The sequence below is a fragment of the Phyllopteryx taeniolatus genome, chromosome 4, assembly GCF_024500385.1.
Source record: "Phyllopteryx taeniolatus isolate TA_2022b chromosome 4, UOR_Ptae_1.2, whole genome shotgun sequence".
Lineage (NCBI taxonomy): Eukaryota > Metazoa > Chordata > Actinopteri > Syngnathiformes > Syngnathidae > Phyllopteryx > Phyllopteryx taeniolatus.
The window spans coordinates 27,787,040-27,814,854 of record NC_084505.1 but is presented as its reverse complement, the minus strand read 5'-3'; the positions used below and the strand labels follow the sequence as shown (position 1 = coordinate 27,814,854).

The following is a 27,815-nucleotide window of genomic DNA, read 5'->3' as shown; positions in this document are numbered from 1 at the left end:
AAAGGTACAAACTACATTTAATTATAAAACAGGACGAAGACTGAAAAATACTTCCATGATAGTATACAATTTATGCACTCTAGGATGAAGTCAAGTCACATACTTAGAGACAAACCAAAAGGTAAATTCAAACGAAACGGTTTCTTTCAGAGGTCCTGGCCAGGCTTGGTGGAGCAGGTCAGAATTCAGAATTGTCGTTTCATTTGGTCCAAGCCGAGGCACCCAAGACACATGAAGCGCGTCACCAAAACACAAGTTCAGACAAATCTTAGCGTTATATACAGACTGACATTTCAAGCTGTCCGTTACTATGTACAAAGCGGTCAGTGTGTTTGAGCTCGTAATTGGGAGACATCCGATCATGTTCAGTACACTGGTGCCTTGACTTACGAGTTTGATTCCTTCCACAAGCACTCTTGGAACGCAACCCACTCGTAGCTCAAATCCTTCTCCATGGAAACAAATGGAAAAATAAAATGATTCCTTTCCGGCCCCACATCATGCTCCCTCTGTTATGCACACATTGGCCACCAGGGGTAGTGTAATACAGAGTTTCACAACTAAGTGACTCAGTCAGGTGCAGTAATATTAGTCGCTTTTCACAGGGCATAAACTATTGCACCCTGTATGCGAGTGCAAAGTGCCACTCTTTTCCCGTATGCAGACTGACACGAAGCATCGCGCTCTTGCGCAACGCTCCGATTGGGCTGCTACGCATCCATCCCTCCTCTTCCGCTTCTCCGGGCTCGGGTCACGGGGGCAGCAACTTAAGCGGGGGAGCCCACAGGCGGCGTTCCCGGGCCAGCCGGGAGACGTAGTCTTGCCAGCGTGTCCTGGGTCGTGCCCGGAACACCTCACCGGGGAGGCGTCCGGGGGAAATCCTAACCAGATGCCCGAGCCACCTCATCTGGCTCCTCTCCATGCGGAGGAGCAGCGGCTCGACTCTGAGCCCCTCCCGGATGACCGAGCTTCTCACCCCTTATCGAAGGGAGAGCCCGGACACCCTGCGGAGCAAACTCAATTGGTACACTATGAAGTGTATTTTTGTGCATTAAGCAGTACCAGCATGCCCTTCGATCCCTAGAGTGTGAACTGACCTAGGGAAAGGGGCAGCCTTAAACAAGATATCAAAAATACAAAAAACAAAAAAGACCTCAAATTACCAGCACTAATTACGCTAAATAATTAAAAACTATTCTAAAAGATAACAAAAACGTCTCATTCAGATGTTGCAACTCTGATAACGTGCCTGTAATCTGAACCTGCTGTAAATGTTTTTTGCTGTCTTGGCCACGTCGCTCTTGTATAATAGGTTTTAAACTCAAGGATGTTAATCTGGTTAAATAAAGGTCATTTGAATATATGCCTTTGTGTAATGTCGCACCATTTGTCAAAATATCCGTTGGCTAAAGCGTAACACCGCCACATAGATGCTATTCGTTAGCCCGTCTAGGGCTTTTTAAATTGTGTGTTAGCATCAAGCATCTGCCAAACTGCTGCATGTCAATGCAGTCGAGTTTGCTGCCGCTATCCAGCGAAAAATCATCCGAGTGACAACTCATGTCTGGAAAAACTCGAAAGTTGGGTGAGTCTTAAGTCAAGGTACCACTGTATAGCAAATATTGAGGAAGAGGCCAGGAGTCGCATAGGAGGATTTTTACCAGGGAATTTAATAAGCAATAGTCATACCGGATTAAAATTTCTGTAAAATGTCCATGATTTTTTTTCTTTTCTTAAAAATGTCTCCAAAAAAGAAGCATAGCGTGACAAACACACAAAAAAAATATAAGTTTAAGACCTACATACAATGAGCTTCAAATGATAACTACAGAGAGTTTAGAAACCTTCTAGGATGTCATGATAGTCCACGTGCCGGGAAAATGGAGATCTGTGTGATGGATTTAGGAAGAGGTCCGTAAGTGTCCAGGAGGACGTCAGCAAGAGGAACGTGTACGACGGCGCGGGAGGCTGTGAAGAATTCTATGGCGGCTCCACTCTTTACCTGGAATGAAACAAGCAGAAGAAGAAACGTTAGTCGTCCTGTTGGAACGGCGGCCGCACGATACACTGACGACCATACTGACACAATCGCTGCATGACAACTTTGACTTTGAACATGTTCTTTATGCATGCCCGTCAGGTTGAAGTCCTTCCCGCTTTTAACTTGGATCCGTGTATAGTTGATCTAATTTGCATCAATAATAGCTGCGATTAATATTACTCATCTGCAGAGAAAACTAGGAAATCTAGTGGTTATTTTCGTTAGGTTAGGCAATTATTGCAGGGTGCACAAATGTATTTTTACAAAAAACAATATCCTACATTTGCACTCAACAGTTATTCAAACACTATTTGTAAATTTTATTTTGTTGCAGAATCAAACTTTAATCTATGTAATATTAGATATGTTGTCCTGTTTAAATTGCTCGTCTTTCCAACTTTTGCCCAAAAAATAAATACTAATTGCAATAGGGGTAGAATAAGGACAGATAAAACCACAATCCATAAATCAAATAGAAAACCAGCAGAGCCAAAATAAACAGATTTCAAAACAACCCAAAAAGCCCATATAGGAAATAGACCAAAACAAATTGTAATTATAATAATTGTAGTTTGTTTTAATTCATTTCATGAACAGACAAAACAGTTATATTTTTTTGTTTCCCAATTGTAGTATTGTACTATAATAACCTTGCTAAACACCAGACCATCTTGCAAGACTTTAAAAAGATAGATTGACATTTCTGGTGGCAAACAGGTTAACCGAGTTCATTCCTCCTGGCCATCGTTTCATCAGACATGGACAATATGCCACTTCCATGCCCGGTGTCCTCCATCTTTGTCAACTGTGGGCCTTTGAAGCCATTTGAGACGCTTTTGTGATGAAGGACTATACCCATACACTTGACTTGCCATTGAAAATGTCAGTCCAGTTAACCATTGTACATGAACGTACAACGTCGGCTTGTCGCTTACCTCTGCAGGTCAATCTGTCGATTTGTCCCCTCGTCGTTCTGCTGCTTTGACATCTTGACGGGCTCCGCCGACGGGTTGGAGTTGGGCTCCGCTCCTCTCTTCCTGCCTCTTCCGGCCCCGCCGCCTGTCGACGGCGTCTCTTTGCTGGCCGCCGCGGGAGAAGCGGCCGTGCCCGTTTTGGGTGGCCGGCCGCGCCGTTTTACGGGCTGCGCTTCCGTTCCGGCGTCGGCGCTCACGTTCTTACTCGGCTCCACCTAAAGCGGCGGAAGCAAGCTGTGTGAATAGGCAGTAGGCGCTGATCTTGACGACAATGGATCCCTCCAGCTGAGCGTACCTTCTTGACGTCTTCCTTCTTGATGACCGGATTCTCGTTATTTTCTTGCGTTCGGCTCTCTGCGGACTCTGTGGCTGTGATGCTTTTACTGCAAGTAAAAAAGCACACAGATGAAACGCGCACAGCTTTTTGCCGGCGTGCGTTTATGTTGGACTACAGTGAACCGCTGTTCATCACAAGTATATTGTTTTTTAAACTTTGAGAGGACAAGTAAAAATAAGCAACATAATCTGGTTGCACAAGTATGCACACCCTCATAACTGGAGATGTCTGTGAGAATGAACCGATCACATTCAAACTCCTAAATGAGAGTCAGCATAGACCTGCCACCATTGAAAGTGTGTCTGATTAACCCCAAATTCATATCCACTGTCTGTGCCTTTAAGAGGCGGGGTCTGCTGGGGTGGCGTGTGACCTCGGCGAATGTGCGAGCTGTGGCCAACAGCTAAGTGTGAGTGTGCGCATTGGGTTTGTGTTTACTGTTCTGCCGACGTGGCTGAAAAGAGTATCGGTGACTGTACAGGGCTCTCCTTTTCCACAAGCAAGGCCATTAAAGTACGTAATGTAAAAACCCAGAAAAACAATCCCCATAAATTGCAGACTTAACAATATGGCGGGGATTTACATGATAGACAAGTAGATACATTCTGTACAAAAAAAGCCCCGTACAAAAAAAGCCCCTGATGTCACGAGAACCGCAATATAGCGGGGGAACACGCTAGTTGGGAGTGTGTACCTGTTCTTGTTGACAGTGGAGGAGCTTAGCGGCGAGGAGTTGGTGCTGGCATTACTTGTATCTGAGACTGCCTGAGTCTTAAAGATCTTCCTGCCCGGTACAGTTAGAGTTTTGTTGACAGTCACCAACACCGGAGCGGATTTAGGCTGCAGAAAACAAAGTCGGCTACAGTTAACATACTTTGGAGGTTAAGTTTGTTCAGAAAAACAGATGACACCCAACACCCAAATGAGGTATAACTTCACAACATACATTTTGTACACTTGGTCAAAGGTTTGCACCTTGTGAAAATTGTATTAAACATTTTTTAAAAAAGGTCTTCCTGTACATCATCGACAGCAGTGATTCTCAACTTGTGGGGCGGGACCCAAAAGTGGGTTCTAGACGCATCAACATATGACGCTTACAAACAGCATGCAATGAATGAGGAGCGGCAGAAGAAAATGCAGTCACAGAAGAGTTCGGTTAGCGCTGTACTTAGTGTGTGTGTTATTATTATTATTATTTTTTTCAAAAAGGTCTTTAAACACTTAAAACAATACAAACATTTAAACAAATTATATCGAGAGAGAGAGAGAGAGAGAAAGCAAGAGCAATGGATAAAAAAATATTGTACAAACAGCATAAAACAAATATGCCAATGGCAAAAATGTGCATAATATCAAAATTAAATAATTACAAAAAATGTGTTTGGATCCCAGAGAGACTACAGTATTATCAATTGCCTTACCTGGTAATAAATAAACAACCAAAAAATAGCGGGAACCGTGAAGCGTCAACTCCAATATAGCAGGGGTTTGTTGTAAATATTTTCTGTAATTGTGACTTTACATATGGCGTTAGCGGAGGTTAGCGATAGACCATATTGGTACGCGTTGTGGCCGTAGGGATTGAAACCAAGGACTCGGTAATGCACGCGTCACTGCGCTTTCACTTTACTATATTCATGCTTGCACATGCAGTTGTCATGTTCATCCTCCTTTTCCTACTTAGGTGCTCTGAAAGGCACTTTGAAGATGTTTTAGAAGAATATATTTTTTTTATTGTTCATAACTTCTATGCAAGTAGGTTGCAACTTAGAGACAATAGGAAAACGCAGACTTTAAATTCTATACTGTGGTACGTCTGTGTACATTCTCAGTCGTCCAGGTTGGAAATTTGCAAAATCTTATTGGTCTACTAACTATAGGTATCCTCACTGGGCCACTACGCCCGATCCGGAGGACAAAAACGGGAGGCGGAATGTGGTGGTCCCTAACTTGGCTGGTTTGTCAGAGAAACTCAGAAGGGTTTTCTGCAAACATAACATACCGATACACTTCAAACCCAGCAACAGCCTCGGACAAAAGCCGGTTCACCTGAAAAAAGAAAAACCCTGGAAGAAAACTCAGCAATGTTGTTTATGCAGTGCAGTGTCGTGAGAAGTTCAGGGACCTCTAAAATGGAGTGACCAAACAACCCCTACACAAATGCACAACACAATACAGGAGGCGCACCTTCTTCAGGTCCAGGGACACCAGTTCATTTGCATCTTTAAAAGAAGTGAGTCTTTTGACGACAACGATATCCATCTATGTCAAATTAGAAATCTCTTATCGTCTGCTTCACTACATACAAAACACTGTCCTGACATCGCTCTCCAAAAGAGTGTCTCGTAAAGTGCCCACTAATAAGCCATTGAGCCACCTGGCAGGTGAACGACTGGTTGTCATGCAGAACGGTCACTCAATGGCCACACGTGGCACCAACAACCCTCATGTGAACACCTACCAGAGACAAAGACTAAATGGGAGGACTCCACACCTTAAATTTTGAATTCAAGAAAGGGTCCAGTTGCCTCGATTTAATTGTGTGTGATACATTAGCCTTTTATATGGCCCATTGTAGCAGTGGACATCCCATTTGAACTTTTTTCACATAGCTGAAGCAATGTTTTGCAACGTTTACCTTTCCGGTGAGCAGCATTTGTCGCATGTCTGCTGCCAGATAGTCTTTGTCATTTTTGAAGTCCTGATGGAAAAAAAAAAGGGAAAAGAAAACCGTATAAAATGAGGATCGAGAGTTTATTTTTAAATGGTCTTTCTGCATTAGTGAGTCAAAGAGTAAACGACAGTGTGCACGGTTTTTGAGCATGACAACAATGAAATGTGAAGCCTTGTCACAACAAAATCAACATTATGACATTCAAAGGTGTAGAAATGACGTGTGTTTTATTGCCTTATCTAGTGCTAGGAAGAATTTGGGGCATATATCGGGCTCGCTTGGGCAGTCCAGGTGACATGCGGTGCTCTTGTTAGCGATGACGAAGAGCGCCACGTCACACACGATATACAGCTTCTGAAAATGCAACAACATACCATGAGGATAGACTACAAAATCACTTCTTTATAGTTGATCCATTCACATTTGTTGCTGTGTGTACCTCATTGGCTTTCGTGTCTTCAGGACATTGTGCATCTTTGGTCCGTTTGATGTTCTCCACCATCTTCCTCAGGAAGGCGTGACTGTTATTCTCATTCTTGGTCATCAGCACCTCCAGCATGAACCACAGACACCTGAGTGCAAAAAACAAACAAAAACAAGGCTGCAGTAGCAGTCACTTGTAAACAAACGATATCAAAATACATTAGCCGCCGCCACTCACTCTTTAATGTCTTTGAGCTGGTCGTACTCCTGCGGTTTCGTGAAGTCCGGGTCATGAGTCAGCAGGTGGATCATGAAAGGAACAACATACTCCGGGAGGAAGGAGACCATTTTTTCTGTGAGAAGGAAGAGATCAGATTATTGATCCAAGTCATCTTTCAGACCATGTTTTTGACACGTGACCACGTTTACCCTGAGCGAGTGAGTTCTGCTTGATGTACTCTCTGCGCACTGAGATGTTCTTGAGTAGGCACTGTCGGGCGTGGGCACGGCGCTCCTTCACCGGGTCCTTGGCACACAGGGCGAAGACAGCCAGGTACTCCAGTGGCAGGGACAGTTTAGCGAGAGCCAAGTGCAACTTCTGAGCAAAGATCTGACGCACTTGGTAGCACTCGTCCTGCATACACAAGGGAACGAAGGGAAAGTCATTTTAAGAGCTGTACCAAAATCAATGCCTTTACAAGTAAGGCTCAGTTTTCATTGACATTGCCAAAGAGGAATTAATACCCCAAAAAATGTTTGTTATGGGGACAGTCGTTTTCAGTGCTGGTGAAAACTGTATCACAAAAAGATATTTGGTTACCTTATGTAAGTACATGGCAGTCAGAATATTACAAACAGCAATTCTGATGCAGTTCAGTTCTACACTGCTGCAAATAAGAACATACTGTTCAAAACACCTCTTGAATGGTGTCAATTATTGACAAGCAGTACATTATAATTTTGATACGGCTTGTATTCAAACATGACATTTAGCAAGTGTACCTAATAACATTGTTTCCTAACCTTGAAGCCAAAGGACATATTTTACATTAGGTAAATCTAATGGCACACCACCAAACTAAAGTGTACAAAAAAACTATGAAATAATAAAAAAACTAATAATAATTGGTTATAATAATGATCTGGTCTCCAGTTACTGATAATGCGGGAGGTAGCGGGGACTTAAATCACATTTAGAGTACAAAAGGTTTGGTGTTATTTTTGGTTCGTTGTAGGCTTTACACAGTCAGGATTTTTGGGGCCGATCACCAAGTTTAAAAAAACGATAACCGATCACCAGATGGAGCAATGAGTCTATTTACATGACTTGTTCATTTATTGTATATACTTGTGTACTGTATACTGTATTCATCCATTTTCTATACAGCTAGCTTATCCTCACAAGGGTTGCGGGCATGCTGGAGTGCGTCCCAGCTCAAATTATTTTCTAGCATTTTAGACAAAAGTTAAAACACCAATGACCTCCAAGTGGCATTCAAGGATTGGCCACTGACATAACTTTAGTTCAAATCAATATTACAACATGACAGAAATAATGGGTGCTAACTTAGCGTAAGATGATTCTGATTAGTAAATACTGTTAATGACATGCTTACTCTAACTTTCTCACTGTCCCAGCTATATGGACGGGTGTTCTCCAGAGTTCGAGTCCGTTTGACCCCCCCTACATGCTCCTCGTGTACATTCTTCAGTTGCTTGATCAAATTTGTCGTGCTGAAGCGTTTAGATGACGTTCCCCACGACGTACTTCAGTTGTGCACAGACTGCAAATGACTTTCGTGTTGTTCGTCTGAGACCGCAAAATAGTCCCACACCGATGACGTGTTTTTTCACCGACAAGGTTGAAAAAACGTGATTGGCCGTCAGGTAGTTACAGTACTGCGCAACAAGACGCGTAACAAGGCTAAAAATAAACGAGCTTTTGTATTCATACGTGACGGAGTTAAATGTCTTGTGCGGAGCCGATCGATGTCCTCATGGATCGGATCGGCGACTTATGACATGAAAGCCGATTACCCAATCAGCATAAAATGCTAATTATCGGCCGATACCGATAACACCGATCAGATCGGCGTAAAGTCTAGTTAGTTGGAGTGACGGTGACCTCAAAATAGCCACTCTTTTTTGCTAGTGCACTTACAAATGGGGTGCTGCCGGATTTACCCCCCAAAATCGATTAAAATTACATTTTGAGTTGTGTTCGGGCATATTGACCCCAGTTTCAGGATTCTTAATCACTGAAAGTACTCCATGCTGACATGGATATTTCAATTCAACAGCTATCAATAGCAGTGAATGAATTTTAAATGGTAAATTTGGTGCAAAACACAATTAAGAAGGAGGCGGCGGCGCAATTAGATTTATATCACATCAATGAAACTTTGCAGAAATATTCTTTATACCTTACTGAACTTGGATGCGCAATTCTTAAATGTGAATCTTGGCGCAAAACACGTTTAAGAACCTAAAGAGGACTCTGTAATTGGCAAATTTAAAATTGAGTTGAGGAAAATCCCAATACAGTGGCACTTAATTGAAGACTACACAGCATCCAGGCAAGACATGTCATGAGTGAAGCAACGATTCACATAATTTGCTATATTCTTGAGCTCTTGTTTTGGCTCATATAAAATGTGCATCCTTTGCCCACAACACTGACAGTGAGCGGCAGCCTACCGAGGTGAAAGGCTGGCAATTGGAAGACGGTCATTACAAACCAAGTTGGTTTGAAGGGCTGCAAGTCCCAGAAAGCCTCGTCTTAGAAGAAAATGACATGGAAGTCCTCGACCGGGATGGCAAAGATGACACGGGCATCGCGTCTTCAGATGAAGACAACCGCAGTTCGGATGATGATGATGATGATGATGATTAGACAATGGCTACTGTACTTTTTTCAATTAAGGGCCACTGTACTCAACTACCACAGACCTTTCACTCCTTCTCAAGTGCGTTTTGTACAAACAAATTCCACTTAAGAATTACTGATACCTAATTTGGGCACAAAAAGGCACATTGTGCGTACTTTAAATTTGCAAATTACAGAGTTCTCTTTTGGTTGTTCTTAAATGTGTTTTCACACTTAAGAATGACCTACCCTAGTTCAGTAAGGTGTGAAGAATAGTTCTGAAAAGTTGATTTGGTTTGATTACTGTACTGTAATGTGATTTCAACCAATTTTATGGGGTAAATCAGGCAGCGCCCCCTGTTGTAAATGCACCAGAAAAGAAACTAAGAATGGCTATTTTGCAGTCACCGTCACTCCAACTGACAAAAAACAACACCAAACCTTTTGTACTCAAGATGTGATATAAATCTCCGCTAGCTTCAGGACTATGACAAATGTTCTTAGTGTGAAATTTGACAGCAGGTGAATACACAGGTTAATTATAATTTTCTTCCTTCTAGTGGAGGAGCATTTAATTGTTTGTCACAATATGGCGCTGGCATAGATAGATGAACAAAGATCATTTTCAGACCAATTCGGAGAGACTGACATTGATAACGAGGCCACACAGCTGGAACTGTTCAGGTGTGATGATTTCATGGTAACAGGGCTCCTGGGCCAGCTTCATAATGGCGCCACCTGCGGCCAGCCTTAGGCGAGACATGTCTGATTTACTGCAGGGAGAAAGCAATAGTAAGACAAAACAAGCTGTTAATTACTTTAAACATACGTTAGAGTTGTTGTTTTTTTTTTTTTTAGATCTTGAGAAAACTTGTTTCAACATTGCATGAAAACAGCAGACTGCCGTAATCTGCCATAAGTCATGCTTATCTACTAATGCTAACAGTTGTTTTCGACCTCAGTTACCTGATTTTTTTTTGCTCTGTGAGGTCTCCCTCACTAACTAGCATGGCTGACAGCAAGCGTAATGTGGAATTTGCTGACTTGGATTGGTTGTTCTTCATTCCTAGTAACCAACGCACCAGCAGCTTGATTGCCTGGACCTGAAGATGAATAATTAGATGAACAGTGGGGGACATGCATTGGTTTAATGTTAATGTGCCTTTCTATTTGCGCAATATATGCCACTTTGACCTAAAAGGTCTCATTTATTCAATGAAGTCAGAAATTAATGTGGAGCAATTACATAACAAATCCCATTCGTTAGGAACACAACCCAAAAGGATCTAATATGAGACATAAAGAACACAGGACATGATAAAGATATTTTATGCCTTTTGACTGCCACTGTCAAAGTAGTGTAGTGGCGTACAACTGCACTCCATCGTACTGAGTGGAGTCTCTTATGCATGAGGTAGAACTTGCCCAAGATGTTAGCTGCCAAATGCTTTAAGGTGTAGGTGTGTGTGTGTCTCCCACCTTAGCCAGAACTTCAGGTGAAACTTCTTCATCAGTGGTCCACAGCTTACCATTCTTGTTTCCCACCGACTAGACACGTAGAAGCACAATATAGACACAAACTATTTTTTTTTTAACGGTAATACTACCTCCTCTTTAAATCAATTATCCCTAATCAACCATTGAAAAATGGGGGTACATTTGCACACACCCTGTCATTCATTAGCAGGTCTTTGACGATGAAGTTAGCCACTATGGACTTCATTGGCGAGGCAAACTGATCTGGTGCCAGCATGGAGATGTGGCCCAGTGACACGAGGGGTGTGATGAGCTGCTCAGGAATGTCTGCGTTTAGACTCCGTGACAGAGGCTGTAAGTATGGAGGACACATAATACATCAAGATGTTTTTGTCCAGGAAGGTGCAGCTAAAACATGGAGGGTTTCCCCTCTACCTCAAAAATCTGAGCCAACTGCACTTCCTTGTTGTTGAAGATGGCGTGTATACAGTGCACGGCCTGTTTGGCCTGGTGAGGTGTCCCCCTCTTAGCTTTCTGATGTAGAATGGGAATTAGAGTCCTGGTGGATGAATAGGATCAATTATAGGTAAGGAGAGAATTTAACATTGGTACATGTTGGTTATGTCAAGTGACACGTACGATCTTATCTGCGGTAGTTCTGTCTCAATTTTCTGTCCGGTATTTCTGAATATCTGGATCGCTGCCTCTGCCACCTTGTCATCCTCCATTTTCAGACACTGGAGAAGAGACTCGTAGGTCTCTGATGAGTGGAATGCTGTGGGGTGGGTGAACGACAGAACCTAAACAGAGTAAATACGAATGGTTACATAACAGTTAAGAAAGCGCCGCAAACACACAAAAAATTAAATGGGATGACTTTCTGGTATCATGTACCTTGAGTAGTTCCAAGCCTGAGCGGATGGCTGTATCAGGGGTAACACCCTCCTCATCATCATCTGCTGTGCCTTCAATTGACTTGTTGAGCAGCTTTACCAAAGCACTAAAATATAATACACAAACAGTCTTGGTTATCTTCTTCCTCTTTTGGGCTTGTCGCCACAGCATGTCACCCTTCTCCATCTGCCCCGGTTATCAAAAGTTTAAAGTCTGTTTTTTATTCTTCAGACTAAAAACAATAATCATGAAGTAATATTAAAAGATAATCAAGTTATCCACAGTGTTGTCTGCCCAAATGGTGCAGAAAGGGTTACACTTCAAACCAAGCTGATACTGCAGTTACACCTCACAACCTCACGGTGTCTCACTGAATGAGAAAAGCCGGTCGATGGTGTTACACAATGGTAAAGATGAGCATGCAGCTGTTAAATCCAAGTCACAGGGGTTCAACAACTGTGCTACTACAGTATTAGTAACTGTGCTACTACCGAGAGAATTTCCACAGGAGATGACACTCATTTGACTGTTTTATTAAATAATGGGAACTTTTCACACCTGATGGCTTCAGAGTCGATGTGGACAGGGGCGATGCGTTCAAGCAGGAACTTGACCATCTCCAAGAAAGGGTTGGTGGGTTGTTTGGGAAACGTTAACTTCCGAGTGATCTCCCTCTGCAGAGACAACAAATTGTAATAGTGTTTTCCAATTGTGTACATTTACCAGCTTCTAGATTAAGGAGAAGATATTTTTCAATAGAGAGAACCTGATTTCTGCTGGTTTGACTGTTTATATGACACTATTTATACTAGTGACATACATAAACGTGGAGAGAAGGGAAACATTAAGCTCTTGTGTATTGATTAGGCGTTACCTATTTTTTAAGCTTCCAATTATTACACTCCCGTTTTGATGAGCTCACCATGCCCTTTGCAGTCGACTTGCAAACCAGCAAGCAATAACGTATGTGTAAGATGCAGCGTTCCATGTTCTCTCACCACGCAGATCTCGGCTTGTTTGCAGGAGCAAGTCGGACTGATGAGCATCTCGAGTTGGGCTCTGAGCTTCTCATCTTCCCCAAGAACCTGGTTGAACTTCTTCATGAAATCTTGAGCTTTTCCTGCATCTGGCAAGTTCTCTGAAAATACACAGAATAAAAGTAGTTTTGATTTTATTTGGAATTAGTGACTTAAAAGACTTAAGTAAACGGGTTACTGACTTGCAATATTCATCAGCTTTCCAAACATGGCAGTGTTATTGGCCTCAGACTAAAGGAGAGAGGCAAATATGGTTACATACAGTATGTTATGACATCTACATCCAAGTTCGAAGCAAGAAGAGGATCCTTTAAGTCAACATACCACCGGCAGTTTGTGAAGGTCAAGCAGCTCTTTAACCAGGCCTCTCAGCATATTCTGACACTTCCACATCTCATTCAAAGCCCTAGGAACAATAAACAACGAGGATCAAGTGAGCCACAATGTTAGACAGCTACAGCCTTTGCTTAGTCATTTACATTTGCTCATAGTTAGGTTGTCTCATGTGTAATAATAATGTGCAATAAAGAGTATCTTTCCAGCTCCAATTACTGACTTGACAGCATTGGTGTCCAGGCAAGCATACAGGTAGTAGAGACACTTCATCTTTTCTTCTGTTTCAAGGCTGTGGGGGACCATGAACTGGGCAAAGATCTTTTCCACTAATAACCTGCAGAGCACAGATTAAGCACTTCAGTGGATTAACTGGAGATTCCTGTTACATGTCTTTACCAAGTAACTCAAACCAAGATTTTGATGTCCATTTTAAAGGAAATCCCATCTTCCTCATAACTGACTATCAAGTCACCCTACATAACGGTACATTACACATGCTTTCATTTCATTTGAAAATGTGCTTTCTTACTTGTCATCAATGCTGTTCTGGTAGTAGATGTGCAGCAGCTTGTCTTTGATCCAGCTGATCATCAGGGCAGACTCCTTCCCCGCCTCGTGGTGCAAACAGTATTTTTTATAAAGCTGAGCCAGGCCCATCATCGCCTCTTTGCGCACTCGCCACTGGCAGTAACATACACGTGACACGTGATCAATATACTCCATTTCATGTACACGTGTGGTGTGGGAGTATAAATGGGAGAAAGGTAATTCAGGAATAATGCGACCTTGCCTTGTAACATTATATTGTACATGCTTGCAACCGACACGTTACACCACATTTATCTCACCCGCTTGTCCAGCGTCCTCTCTCTTACAAAGCCCAATAGCTGGTCATTGACCAAATTAAGATCCTTCTTCCCAGCGTTGATGATGGTGACTATGACATCATGACGAATGGCTTCCTCAGGGTCATGGGAACGCACTTTCAAAAACTCTTGAGTAAGGAGTTTGGCGAATAGATGTGAGAAGTAGTTTGAATTGGACGGAGAAGTAAACCAAAGTAAGCCACTGTGTACGTAAAAACAACGTCAAAGCATGTGCAAACCTGTAAGGTCTCTCGCCAGGTCTGGGTGGTTCATGAGACAGTGGCTGGCAAACTTCACACACTCTAACCTCACCGGAACATGGATGTCATTGAACCTAGATGGAAAACACAAGATACTCATAACTAAATGAAACCGAATAAAGCACAATGTAAATGGAGAAATGTTTGACTTGGCATCTCTTCCAATACGGTGGTCATTTTTTCAGAACAGTACTTGCAACAACTCCTGGCATCACAGCAAAATGTGGCAAAAACCACAGTGATTGTGATGCCCGCAAGAGTATATTAATAAAGAATAAACATTAACAGATAGATATACTTTGCTGATTGCTTGCTATGCTACCCAGCATGATGCAGAGCCTCTTATGCAGACACTGTACAAGCATTTGAGACCTCCAGGGAAGAAAGAAAGAAAAAAAAAAGAAGAAAAAGAAAAAAGATTGCTTGCTATGCTACCCAGCATGATGCAGAGCCTCTTATGCAGACACTGTACAAGCATTTGAGACCTCCAGGGAAGAAAAAAAAAAAAAAAAAAGAAGAAAAAAGAGGAGAGGCTACAATGGGTATTTAAAAAAAATACATAGTACACCTGTGTAATCCAGTACGCCGAAATTAGAATGTTTCAAATACATTAAATTCCAATACTGAATTTACACTGTCGAGTAGAAGCAGTTCAGTGGTACGACTCATGTCTGCATCAGGTCCTTGCAACTCACCTTCCTAAGAAGCACTGCCACAGAGGTCGGTTATGTGAGGCCAGCTCAGAGTCTTTGGCCCCAAACAACTTTGCTAGTAAGCGTACAACAGCCAAACGCTCTTCCCCGTCATTGCTCTGCAAATAAAAAGATGCATGTTGGGTGATATATATCCATACTTAATCTATACTGTATCCATATAAAACAGCATTTTACTAGACAAGTAATTAAAAAATTCTGAATGATTGTCTTATCTGAATGTCATTATTCTTTCAAGAAATCATGTGAACTTGGTTGCAGAAGGTTGTGTGTGTGTGTGTGTGCGGGCGAGCACGTCATTAACCTTAAGTTTGAATTCCAGCTGTGGCATAACAGAGGTAAGTAACAAAGGATCAATGGCAAAGAGTTCTTGGATGAGGTCAAAAACGTGCTCCGACAGGTCACTGACAGAGGATTTGCCCATCACTAAAACCTGATTAAAGAACTGAAGAAAAATAAAAAACATAGTAGATTAATATGCCATAAAATATTCATTTCGAAAGAGCAGAGGAAACTAATCAATACCACAAGGGTAACAGTCAAAATAAATAGACATTAAGTATAGTGTACCCGTAGCCACATACATTTGCAATGCATGTTTCTATCGTCTGGACTGTTCTCTTCAGGATAGTCCTCGCAAGATCGTACGCTTGTTTGTTCAGATTCTGGACAAAAAAAGTTACATACTGGTGAGAATCAACACAACTTTGCCTTTTGCTTCTACTCGTTAGATAAATGAAGACATTGAAATAAATCTTCACAATAATTTCAAATGTAATAGCTCTCACCTTGTGTGCAGGAATGAGGTTAATGAGGATGCTATCCAACAGCTCCTGTGTGACTCCATCCCCCTCCAAGATGATGGAACACATCAGGTCCATCATGTGCATCTGCACTTTCTGATTGTGGCTGTTACTGCAGGGAGAGAGGAGAGAGGAACACAGGCACAGTTGAGGGGGCCACAAATAAACCATTTTGGAAATTACATACAATTGAATGACTACGATGTGTCCCGGCTTTTGGCAGGGAATAGGGGCAGAGCCCAACCACAACTAGTGAATTTCCACAAATAATTGACACTCGTTTAAAAGTGATTAGAATTGCCTATATTCATAGTTTAAACCATAGATATACCACAACTGTGATTTCAGTGCAGCACACTTTTTTTAGTTTTGTAATGGCACCTTGTATGTCTGGGCGAAATTTAATCTTGATTTCAATTTTGGTTTCTCTTGATCATAAAAACATTATAATCAAAGAAAAATGTATGTGTCGAAATGCGTGGCATGTTCCTGCACTGAAAAAGCACCCTGAATGCAAAAAAATACAAAAGTAAAAAACAACAGAGATCTTACTTGATCACAGAGAAGAGTGTTTTGAAAAGCTGGGTGAAGATCTCATTGCAGTCCTCGAGTTCAAAGCATATGTTATATGATTTAACCCACGCCAAATTCTACAAGAACACACAAGTCATCAATAAATGCCCATATGAAACATTTGTGTATTTTAGCCTGTACCGGTTTTCAATAATCACCTCCAGGAGATAAAAGTATCTGTTAAACTGAGGGCTCTTGGTGTCTTCCAGTCCCTTCAACTGTCTAGTGATGAAAAGGAAGATATCCTGCAGAGCGAAGCACAAATCACAAATTCCTCGTGAAGCCAAAATTCACCAATGATCTTCGCTGTGCAATATTATAACCGGTCTCAAATGTGGGATCCTTGCCTTGAGTTTTTCATGCGAGGTGTAAGGGGCCTCGGGGGCATAGATCCTGAAAATGTCAGCTAGACAGCAGGCCACGAGCAGCCGCACATCTTTATTGGGATTCCTGAGGAAGAACTCTGAGGCAAGGTGGAGTGCTAGGCCAAGATACTGCTGCTTCTCCTCTTCAGAATCTTGATCCATGTCCATGTAGGTTTTCACCACCATCTGTGTAGCAGATAACAATAGCGAGAAAATGTGGTGTTTTTTCTCCCCTTTTTCTTTTGAGGTGGGATTTATTTTATATTTGTTTTGCTTAAACTACAGCGTACCATGACTCAATTATTGGTAAGGCGTTATTTTCTTTTTTTGGGGTGGAGGTGTACAGCCGTGCTCACCATTATAAGCACCCCTTCATTTTTTTTGCATAACCCATATAATATCTTCAGAAATAAATGGTAATAAACTACACTTCTATCATCAGGATTTTTTAACTGGAGGAAGAAAATGTTCTTTTCTTCCAACTGAGATTGTAATTTCAAAAGATAAAAACAGAACACAGCAACTGCCACAATAATGGCACCCCTCCTTAATAGTTGGTTGCACACGGTCGTTGAAATTCACTATATTAACGACGGGGATTTTCAAATGAAAGGTCGGTGCCTTCCAGCCTAAATATTGCCTTCTATGCATTAACTGTATTTGCTTCCATTAAGATCCAATTCATGATTGCACTTCGTAAAATAGCACATTTATTCAGTTAGCCCTTGCTCAAGTAGAATTTTTTTGACTCATCTATCATTTGTTCTTATTTAAAGATTCATTTTGAACTGAAAACTCTTACATATTGTTTGTTAAAAAGTATTGCAATAAAAAATTAAAAAACAGATTTTTCCCCTAACATGAGATTAAAAATCATGATTACAATATTGATCAAAATAACTGATTATTATTTTAGCCATAATCGCGCAGCTCTCCTCACAGCATTATGGATCCGCCACCATGCTTGACTGTTAGCAGGGCGTTCTGACAGACTTTCTCGATCGGAAGCTAATCAGACAAATATTTTCTGCTAGATCTAAAATGTCTGTTATTAACTCACGCATGAAACATACTGGCCTAAGTATTCACCGTTTAGTCAAAGACTTATTAAAATGTCTGTGGTTAACTCACGGATGAGCTTATGCAGGAACAAGCAATTTGATTGGAGCTGAATAACCGCTTGTACCACTCAGTGCCCACCCACTGAGTTTGATGGGCGAGAGAAGATTATTTCATGAGGCGCAGGGGAACAGGAGTGGCAACATTACATAAATATTGAAATTAAATTTTTGGGTCAATATTTATTTAAAGATTTAAACAAATATTGACAATGAAATAAACGTTTAAATAATTAAATATTTAAATACATAAAATGTTACTCAATTACTACAATAAAATGTAAATACTGAAATCATGAAATACTTCGGCACATTTGTTCATTTTATTTTGGCACTCTTGGTCCTCCATAATCATGACAAGATTTGCCCAAAATGCTAAGTATGGTCGAAATGATCACGAACAAGCGCAACAATGGAGAACTTGCTTTGAGGAACGCTTGTAAGCGCAGATCCAACATTACAACAAACAGGAGCGCTGTTTCTTTTCGATTTCACTGCGTCGCCATTTGGACGATAAATGACTATAAATGTGCAAGCATACAGCGTGTTTATCGACGGGGATGCGGGGACCATTGCGCATGTGTGGAATGCATGGCGACCTAAACCCTAAAATGTATGAATCAATGGAAATGAACCACGTGCAAGTCCAAAGCGGTCTGTGTATATGCAAAATACGGAAACTATGGAAGAGTTCGAACACTGTTAGTCATTGTGTTTGAAAGCGCCTCTGATCAAGGGAGCACTAAAACATAAGCACAGAGCAAAGTCCCGTGTTGATCAGTTCTCTCTGAGGGGCCAGGTGAACCAAGTGAACCTAACCCTTTGCTAGAAAGTCAGTGATCGAGTGGCAAGTGTCTGATAAGATACTGCCCTATTTTTGTTTGCTATTGATCCTATACCCCATATGGTCCAAGCGACACGTAAAAAGCATCCAGAATCTTCATGCTGCAGCCAATGAGGACTTCATTGGGTGCTAAACGTGCAGTGGCAGTGAATGGAGAAATGTTGGATGAGCAATAACGCATCAAGCAAACAAACACAAATTCACATAGGGTACACAAATCCATTCGAAACAAGGCTGCTTTATACAAGGAGCTTGGATAATGGTTGTTGAACACTAATCAGTTTGTAATCATTTGGCATTTACGAATCATTTCAAATCATTCCTGCCCCAAGACACACCAGCTGTGAGAGCTCAGAATACAAAAGTCTAATGTAACGCTGACCCGGCAGCGGTTAAGTACTGTTTAGTATGAGAGAGAAATGAGGCAGACACACAACAAGGCATTTGAGGGCGTGGGGGATGGGCAAACAGAGTGCACAGCACCACTTGCATGCATTTTAGCACAAGCAGTCACAAGCTGCCTGCTGCCAACGCTGAGGAATTATGTGGGCAATGGATGGCTATATTATGCAAATTATACAGCACTATATCAGATATATAGTCAACATTTTCACATGGCTGTGCTAGATTGCAATACTGAGAAGAGAAAATGATGCTTTTGTGTTTGTTCACAACGATGTTCTGTAAATTAGACAAATACATCTAGTTTGACATCCAAAACAAAAACAGCTTCTCAGATTCATCATTCATTTAAGGATTATTCTCATGAGTCTGTTATTCGCATTTAAATGTGGCTGCCTGTCAGCAAAAGGGTAGAAGTTGCCCACCGACACATAACTAAGTGCACATTTACACAAAAAAGAAACCCTTTTGTAAGCCTTACTGAAAACATTCATGTAATAGGCAACAGCAGTGCCAAAACAATCAGTTTACACTGACCTGCAAAAACAACTGAAAACTGCACTCTATTATGCATGCTGCCCCAGAAGTTGACAAACCCCCACAATGCATGCTGATTTTGTGATGGGCATTGATGACATTCAGTCGCTAAATAGAATGGAATAGTGTTGGGAAGTGTGTTCTTCTGTCTTTATGTCTCTTGATTAAGAAAGGTCATTTCTTAATCAAGAGAAGATGAGTTTGAGGAAAAAAGTCAGAAGAGAAAAATCTAAATGAAGGGAAGGCAATCCATTAAGGGATGGGAAAATGAATACATTTTGTCCTTCAAGAGGAAATCCTAACCAACTTATCTCATCAACTCTTCTTTCCCAATTGAAATGACTGAAAATGTCATGAAGCCGTTCAAGCCCATTGTGGGACAAATAAACATTATGTTATCTTACATTACAAATATTTATTATCAATGATAATATACTTTTAACCTGACCCGTCCTCAGATGACGTCTCCAGTGACGTATTAATTCATTTCCAGTTCAGAGGGAGTCTTTTGTGGCTGTGAATTATTTTACATTTATATCTCCAGACGTGTATTAATTGGCTTGTTGTTTTGTTGTACAAGGTTTGTTACTCTCTGGTAGAAAACGGTTGCAGGCAGACCCATGTGACAAGTGTACTGTGATCACCCAATCACTTATTTTGCAACTTCATGACACGAAAGCTAAGCAATAACATCTTGCTTTTCACTGTTTTAGGACCCACTTCTCCCCCTCCTGTCGTGATATCGACATGGAAGAAGGGTAGATTATTCGCTACCATGGAGCAATGATTAGTGACTAACAATGCGCTGACACCGGACGCAAAGAGAACTTTTAACTTTGTGGCTTTGAAGCTGGGGGGGGGGCCTAAGGCATAATGAAATAGCAAGCCCCCAAGCAACTTTTCTTTCCCTTTTCTTAAAACAATATAGTGAAATTTCGTCACGTTGGCAGGACACAGCGGTGAACTGGCCGGTAGTTAAAGGCTTTTTGTACAGTCAGGCTCTTGGCCTGAGCGACGCTTGAGACGAGGACGGCTGGCGCCCAGTGCTGTATTCTACCATTTTAATTAATGACACCGTTTTTTTTTGTTTTTTTACATACTAAATTAGCAACTGAACATAATTTTGAGGATCTGTTGGTTGATGTGAGTGTGCAGTGATATATGATAGCAATATAAGGTATAATACCAACTTCAACAAAGCTTTGTTTGGAAAACCATCATGGTGTTTTTTTTTCTTATTTCATGAAAAGTTGGCATTTTAGAGGTGCAAGGATTTTGATCTACAGCGACGATATATAAAATGAGCAACTACTGTCAATTTAGAGTATACAGTGGACCACCGCTATCCACGGGGGAACTGCGAGTAGCAAAAATCTGTGGATAATTGATGTCCATTATAACTGCACTGGATTTTTTTTTTAACCCGAAAAATTCTAGAATAAATGGAGATGAACCGCCAATAAGCGTTTTGAGGGTTGGTTCCCAGCTCCCCCCAAAAAATCTCATACATACAGAAATTAAGAGGAAAATTCTGCAAATAGCTGAATCTGTGGGTGCCAAACCACAAGTTTGTGGGGGTCCACCATAGTACGATTTGGAGATGAACGATTCTCTAGGCTCAGTCAATGAAATATGTGGCTCAAAAAAGTGTGTACGGCACTATCCAGGAGTTTCATTGACAATTTCTGCATTTTTTGGGATTTCAGTTTCTGTCTAAATAGACAAAGGGTTACGTTATTGGCTGCCAACACTTTTTACAGTGTACATCATTCAACGGCCCAAAAAGAAAACACTGGCCTTGGTGATGTAGTTGTTCCCAAACAATTGGAGGAACAGGAGATAAGGCGACACGAGGCGCAGATGGATTCATCAGGGTCATCCAAACAATCTGAGGAGCGAATGACAAATGAGATGAGCCAGCACGTTGAATCTCCCACACCCCTCCCTGCCCCAATGGCGCAAAGCCCAACACAAAAAAAAACTCACTCTCTACTAGCCTAAATTCTCTGCTTGGTGTGACGGACAGGATGAAGACGATTGTCAATATTGGAATCCAACGCACACCACGCCAAGATCTTCCTCCCATCCCCCCCTCGCCTGAAACCACCGTCCACTAAGATGCGGAGGGCCACTCCTCCACCCATGAAGAACCTTATCTGTGAATCTGACTGATATCTGTGGGGTCTTTTCCAGAATAAGTCAGACCCCTACGGAGATCAGTCATGTTTTTATTCCTGTAATTACAAGGGACAGAAAGTTGGCCAAAGAAATATGGCACAAAAAAAGTAGAACTACAAACTTTGTGAGGATAAAATGTGAATGTATCAAACCATTGTCTCCAGTTATCTCTGCGAGACTAGCTCTTTTCAATATCAGGTCACTGGGTAATAAATCAATGTTGATTAATGACATCATTACAACCTATGAGCTGGACTTTTTGTTACTAAATGAAATGTGGTTAACAGAAAGGAGCTGTAATGTCATTTTAAATGAGGCAACACCAGCAAATTTTTATTTTATGAAAAAGTGTGGAAGAGGGGAAAAAGGCCGTGGTTTTGCTGTTTTTTTTAAAGTCATTATTTCAGTGTAAAGAAATTATACTGGGTGATTTTAGCTCTTTTGAATATCTCGGTTTTTTAGTTAAAGGTGACCCAAAGGTTATTGTTTTAATAATTTATCGGCCTCCAAGATACAACAGAACATTTATGGAGGACTTCTCAGAACTGCTGTCAGTTATTTGTACTGACTACAACTATTTTGTCATAACGGGAGACTTTAACATTCATGTTGACAACAACATGGAAAAGAAATACGACACATTTGACCTCTCTCAACATATTAAGAGTCCAACCCACACTCAAGTTCACATCTTAGACCTGGTCATCTCTAAGGATGTTGAAATTCTATCAATTGACATTACGTATATGGCTATTTCTGACCATTTTTGTGTATTCTTTGAATTACAGATTCTTCCAAAAGTTCAGACAACCTCTATGTCTATTAAGAAAAGGTACATAAATGAGAGCACTGCCACTAAGTTTATGGAGACCGTTGCTGTGCCACAAACTGTCAATGCGGAGACAGTTGATGAACTTTTGGATAATTTCCTCTGTAAAATCTCAAATGCCATGAATGCTGTCGCTCCTATTAAAACTAAGACAATCTTGAGGCGGACCTAGAACACCGTGGAGGACCACAATGATGGTAAGGAGTATTAAATCAAAGTGTAGTAAAGCAGAACGTAAGTGGAGAAAAACTAAACTCCAAATTGACTATGACCTTAACAGACAAAGTCTTTGTAATTTTAACCAAGCGTTCGTCAGGGCTAGACAACACTTTTCTGAAATCATCAGTAAGAACTTCAACAATACTCACACTCTGTTTGCTGTGGTTGACAAGCTCACAACCCCCCCCCCCCCCCCGAATCGGATAGCTCCAGAACTCCGAACAGCAGACAAATGCAATGAATTTGCTTGTTATTTTAGTGAAAAAAATACAATCTATCAGGTTAAATATTAGCACAAATCAGCAAAATTATAAAATATTACACCTGAAGCCACCCGGGGAAAAACTCTGTTACCGTGTCAGAATTAGATACGATTGACCAAAAACACGGTTCAGCAGCTGAAATCATCAACGAGCTGTCTTGACTCAATACCATCTTACTTTTTCAAAGATATTGCGAAGTCTGTGCTAGCTGATTTGCAGCAAATAAACAATTGCTCACTTCAGTCAAGCGAGTTTCCTAAAGTTCTTAACGTAGCTGCCCTTAAGCCTCTGCTAAAAAATAGAGCGCTGGACGCTTCCATGTTACCAAGCTACAGACCCATCTCAAATCTCCCGTTCATAGCCAAGATTGCTGAGAAAGTCATTTTTAAATCAACTCAGCAATTTCCTGAACTTAAATGGACTTTTTGACAAATTTCAATCAGGGTTCCGAATTCATCACAGTACAGAATCTGCTCTTATCAAAGTGCTAAATGATAGAAGGTTGAATACTGACTCGGGAAAGGTGTCAATTCTGGTCCTGTTGGACCTCAGTGCGGCTTTTGATACGGTAGATCATAATATACAGCTGAACAGGTTGGAAACCTGGGTTGGACTAAATGGAACAGTCCTTAAATGGTTCAGGTCCCATTGGAAGTGCTGAAGTAGACTTGACTATTGTAATTGTAATTGTATTGTAACATGGGTCTGCCTGCATTAAACAGCTGCAGCTCATTCAGAATGCTGCGGCTCGGATTCTGACCAGAACAAAGAGGTCAGAGCATATTACTCCAATTCTAAAGTCTTTACACTGGCTTCCAGTCAGCTTTAGAATAGATTTTGAAGTACTGCTACTGGTCTATAAATCACTAAACGGTTTAAGTCCTGAATACATAAATGAACTGCTAATGGAATAGAAACCCAGTAGGGCTCTGAGATCGACAGACTCAGGTCTAATAGTGGAGTACAGAGTCCAAAGCAAACATGGTGAAGCAGCATTTAGATATTATGCTGCACACAAATGGAAGAAGTTGCCAACAGAAGTGACGTCAGCCCCAAGTGTGCATATTTTTAGGTCCAGGTAAAAAACTCATCTTTTCCCCCCATGCTTTTTAGAGCATTTCCACATTTAAATTATATTTCTTTCACTGTATGTCGTTTTAATTGTATTTTTATTTTATTTCTCTCTCTTTATTTTAAATATTAAAAGCAGTTTTTTTCTTTGTTTTTAAATGCTTTTAATCATGTAAAGCACATCGAGTTACCTTGTGTATGAAATGCGCTATATAAATAAATTTGCTTTGCTTACATTCCTTGGCCCACACCTGCTGTGCGTCATCAGTTCTGTTGATGTCACGCCAAGAGATGGCAGCATATTGATTTTGGCAATGAAAAGGGTGTTCCCAGGGCAATTAGTTATCCACCAATTACTCGAAAATCGATTGACCTCGACTCGGGACGTTGTGAGTCGGTGGGGAGAATACTTCGAAGATCTCAATTCCACCGACACGCCTTCCCATGAGGAAGCAGAGTGTGGGTTCTCTGAGGCAGGCTCTCCTATCTCTGGGTTTGAGGTCACAGAGGTAGTTAAAAATCTCCTCGGTGGCAAAGCCCCGGGGGTGGATGAGACTCACCCGGAGTTCCTAAAGGCTCTGGATGTTGTGGGGCAGTCCTGGTTGACACGCCTCTGCAACATCGCGTGGACATTGGGGACAGTGCCTCTGGATTGGCAGATTGGGGTGGTGGTCCCCCTTTTTAAGAAGGGGGACCGGAGGGTGTGTTCCAACTACAGGGGGATCACACTCCTCAGCCTCCCTGGTAAGGTCTATTCAGGGGTGCTGGAGAGGACGGTGCGTCGGGAAGTCGAATCTCAGATTCAGGAGGAGCAGTGTGGTTTTCGTCCTGGCCGTGGAACAGTGGACGAGCTCTACACCCTCGGCAGCGTCCTCGAGGGTGCATGGGAGTTCGCCCAACCAGTCTACATGTGTTTTTTGGACTTGGAGAAGGCGTTTGACCGTGTCCCTCTGGGAGTCCTGTGGAGGGTGCTTCGGGAGTATGGGGTACTGAGCCCCCTGATACAGGCTGTTCGGTCCCTGTACGACCGGAGTCAGAGTTTGGTCCGTATATCCGGCAGTAACTCTGACTCGTTCCCAGTGAGGGTTGGACTCCGCCAAGGCTGTTCTTTGTCACCGATTCTGTTTAGAACTTTTCCAGGCGCAGCCGAGGCGTAGTGGGGGACCGGTTTGGCGGCCTCAGTATTGCATCTCTGCTTTTTGCAGATGATGTGGTTCTGTTGCCGTGAGCTCCAACTCTCACTGGAGCGGTTCGCAGCCGAGTATGAAGCGGCTGGGACGAGAATCGGCATCTCCTAATATGAGACCATGGTCCTCAGTCGGAAAAGGATGGCGTGCTCTCTCCAGGTCGGGGATGAGATCCTGCCCCAAGTGGAGGAGTTCAAGTATCTTGGGGTCTTGTTCACGAGCGAGGGAAGAATGAAACAGGAGAATGACAGGTGGATCGGTGCGGCATCTGCAGTGATGTGGACTTTGTATCGGTCCGCTGTGGTAAAGAAGGAGCTAAGCCGAAAGGCGAAGCTCTCGATTTACCGGTCGATATACGTTCCGACCCTCACCTATGGTCACGAGCTGTGGGTCGTGACCCAAAGAACAAGATACCGGAAACGAGCGGCCGAAATGAGTTTCCTCCGCAGGGTGTCCGGGCTCTCCCTTAGAGATAGGGTGAGAAGCTCGGTCATCCGGGAGGATCTCAGAGTAGAGCCGCTGCTCCTCCCGAGTACGAGAGGAGCCAGATGAGGTGGCTGGGGCATCTGATTCAGATGATTCGGAGGTGTTCCGGGCACGTCCCACCGGGAGGAGACCCCGGGGACGACCCAGGATACGCTGGAGAGACTACGTCATTCGGCTGTCCTGGGAACGCCTCGGAATCCCCCCGGAAGAGGTGGACGAAGTGGCTGGGGAGAGGGAAGTCTGGGCGTCCCTGCTAAAGCTACTGCCCCCGCGACCCGACCTAGATAAGCGGTAGAAAATGGATGGATGGATTGATATTATTGGAAATGACTGTCAGTTTTAACTTGAGCAAATAATACATGAAGAGAACTTGTTAGTGAAATATAAGCCATCTGATTTCTATGTGCCCTGCGATTGGCTGGCGACCAGTTCAGGGTGTACCCCGCCTCCCGCCCGGACATAGCTGGGATAGGCTCCAGCAGCCCACGACCCTTGTGAGGAGAAGCGGTGAAAGAAAATGGATGGATGCTACAGGTCCTTTACATCGCTTGACACTAAAGAAACAAACACTTTGTGGCATTTAATAACTTACTCATAACAACATGAGTAGACCAGTTCGGGGTTGGGGAACCGACAGCACATGGGTGCAAGCTGGGCAGCCACACAATTTTAAAAATCTAAAAAAGAATATTTGTGAAATTGCTGTCACAATCTCTCCGAAATGTAGTATGGCCCTGGGAGGACTTGACAGGAAAACAGGTTTCCACTCTTGTAGCAGTGAGTGAGCGGGTTTTGGCATGGTGCCTGAGGACAGGCAAGGCGAAGGAGAAGTAAGCGAAAGAAAAGCCATCTGCATACCTTCAAGCGTTTGACCACCTCATCGTTGCTGATTTTGTCCGTAATCTCTTTGACTCCAGGAGGATAGCAGACCTTCCCGTCGCCCGCCGGTTTCTGCTGTTGCGGGAACTCCATGCTCGTAGACGTCTGACGATCCAAGCGGTCTTCTACTGGCCTCTATGGGCCGGAAAACAAAAGTTCAACACCGCCATGCTACCACACTTCCCCCCTCCAAAAAATCCTTTTGAGCACTACTTCTCTCTCTAATCGTTCAATTCCCAACACAAACAGCTCGTACGGCGTGTGGGTATTTAAAGTTGCGAGATGACGAGTGGTTTTAAGTGACAAAGCCAACACTCAACCAGATACATGGACATTATGAGCTTACATGCTAATGCCCCAGATGTATCTCAGTCCCAGGTTTCCGTAAAGACACGCAAAACCATTTTGTAGCTAATTAGAGCAGCGCATTTACAAAGGAGGTCACATCCGTTCGGACTGGGTGTTCACGAGTCGCCCGTGTTTCGCCACTGTCACACGGGTTCTCAGATTCGCGAGCGAGGGAGTTGTGGGGCACACAGCATCGGCTAGCGGCTAGTATTTAGCGGGAAGGCAAACACGGTTAGCAGCTAAGTGCTAGTAGCGGCTACAAGGCCGCAAACTATTCGGGTGCCCGTCACATCTCCCTCCACAGACAGACAGCCACAGTGCAAGTAAAGTATGCTATCGCCCGAGCATAAAACATCCGCACCGCCGCCCACATCCCGAGCTTCCCAACCAATGCAACAACTTTAACAAGTTTCAAAATGAAGCAAATGTACTTACGACTGTCTTTTTGCACTTCGACGCATCTGCCGCTAGTTAACATGCGAAGGGCTGCTACCGTTGCCCTGAGCTCGCCACTCACACCACACCACTAACTTGCTTCCACGGACGATTGTAAGCTCCCGAACGAATGCTACACGCGGATGTTTCCAAACAGCGCGAGCTCAAGTGCAGGGCATCCGTTTGCAGGTATTTATATTTACCTTTCGAGTGGGCCGATTTAATTCATTAGTCTGATACAGGTTGGGTTTAGTTTTCGGCACAAAGCTCTGTCGGTTCAGTCCGCTGTGTGTGTGTGTGTGACGGCTGAGTGTAGCGCGCCCCCCTTTGTCTTCACTGAGTACTACAGGACAAAATACCTGGCGGGACACAGGACAG

At 42.6% G+C, this 27,815-nt stretch overlaps 1 protein-coding gene across 4 annotated transcripts; it reads right to left on the bottom strand.

Annotated features, from left to right (window-relative positions):
* pds5a (PDS5 cohesin associated factor A) lies at positions 1-27,778 on the bottom strand. Of its 4 annotated transcripts, none has more exons than XM_061771198.1 (33): positions 27,641-27,778; positions 26,634-26,789; positions 16,624-16,827; positions 16,435-16,521; positions 16,256-16,353; positions 15,689-15,815; positions 15,485-15,565; positions 15,205-15,345; positions 14,883-14,998; positions 14,167-14,261; positions 13,910-14,055; positions 13,591-13,742; positions 13,282-13,395; positions 13,050-13,131; positions 12,908-12,956; positions 12,687-12,826; positions 12,247-12,362; positions 11,689-11,794; positions 11,434-11,594; positions 11,230-11,353; positions 10,988-11,146; positions 10,798-10,866; positions 10,285-10,421; positions 9,968-10,091; positions 6,882-7,086; positions 6,691-6,805; positions 6,469-6,601; positions 6,264-6,383; positions 5,994-6,056; positions 4,047-4,192; positions 3,311-3,398; positions 2,977-3,230; positions 1-2,002 (listed from the first exon to the last, which is right to left on the bottom strand). In XM_061771198.1, exons 2-33 carry the CDS (start codon positions 26,745-26,747, stop codon positions 1,999-2,001), a joined length of 3,870 nt encoding a protein of 1,289 aa, XP_061627182.1. In that variant the 5' UTR covers positions 26,748-26,789; positions 27,641-27,778; the 3' UTR covers positions 1-1,998. The 4 variants fall into 4 exon arrangements, with proteins under 4 accessions (XP_061627182.1, XP_061627181.1, XP_061627183.1 ...); XM_061771197.1 differs by having other exon boundaries at positions 27,438-27,758; XM_061771199.1 differs by lacking the exon at positions 27,641-27,778 and adding an exon at positions 27,001-27,222.
* Positions 27,779-27,815: the final 37 nt, after the last annotated feature.

Excerpts from the sequence above, each read along its gene's own strand:
- pds5a (XM_061771198.1), bottom strand. The coding sequence starts at position 26,747 with ATGGAGTTCCCGCAACAGCAGAAACCGGCGGGCGACGGGAAGGTCTGC. Across the intron at positions 10,422-10,797 it reads CACCTGAAGTTCTGGCTAAG|GTCCAGGCAATCAAGCTGCT; the intron begins GTGGGAGACACA and ends ATTCATCTTCAG. Across the intron at positions 6,602-6,690 it reads CAGCTCAAAGACATTAAAGA|GTGTCTGTGGTTCATGCTGG; the intron begins GTGAGTGGCGGC and ends TTTTGCACTCAG.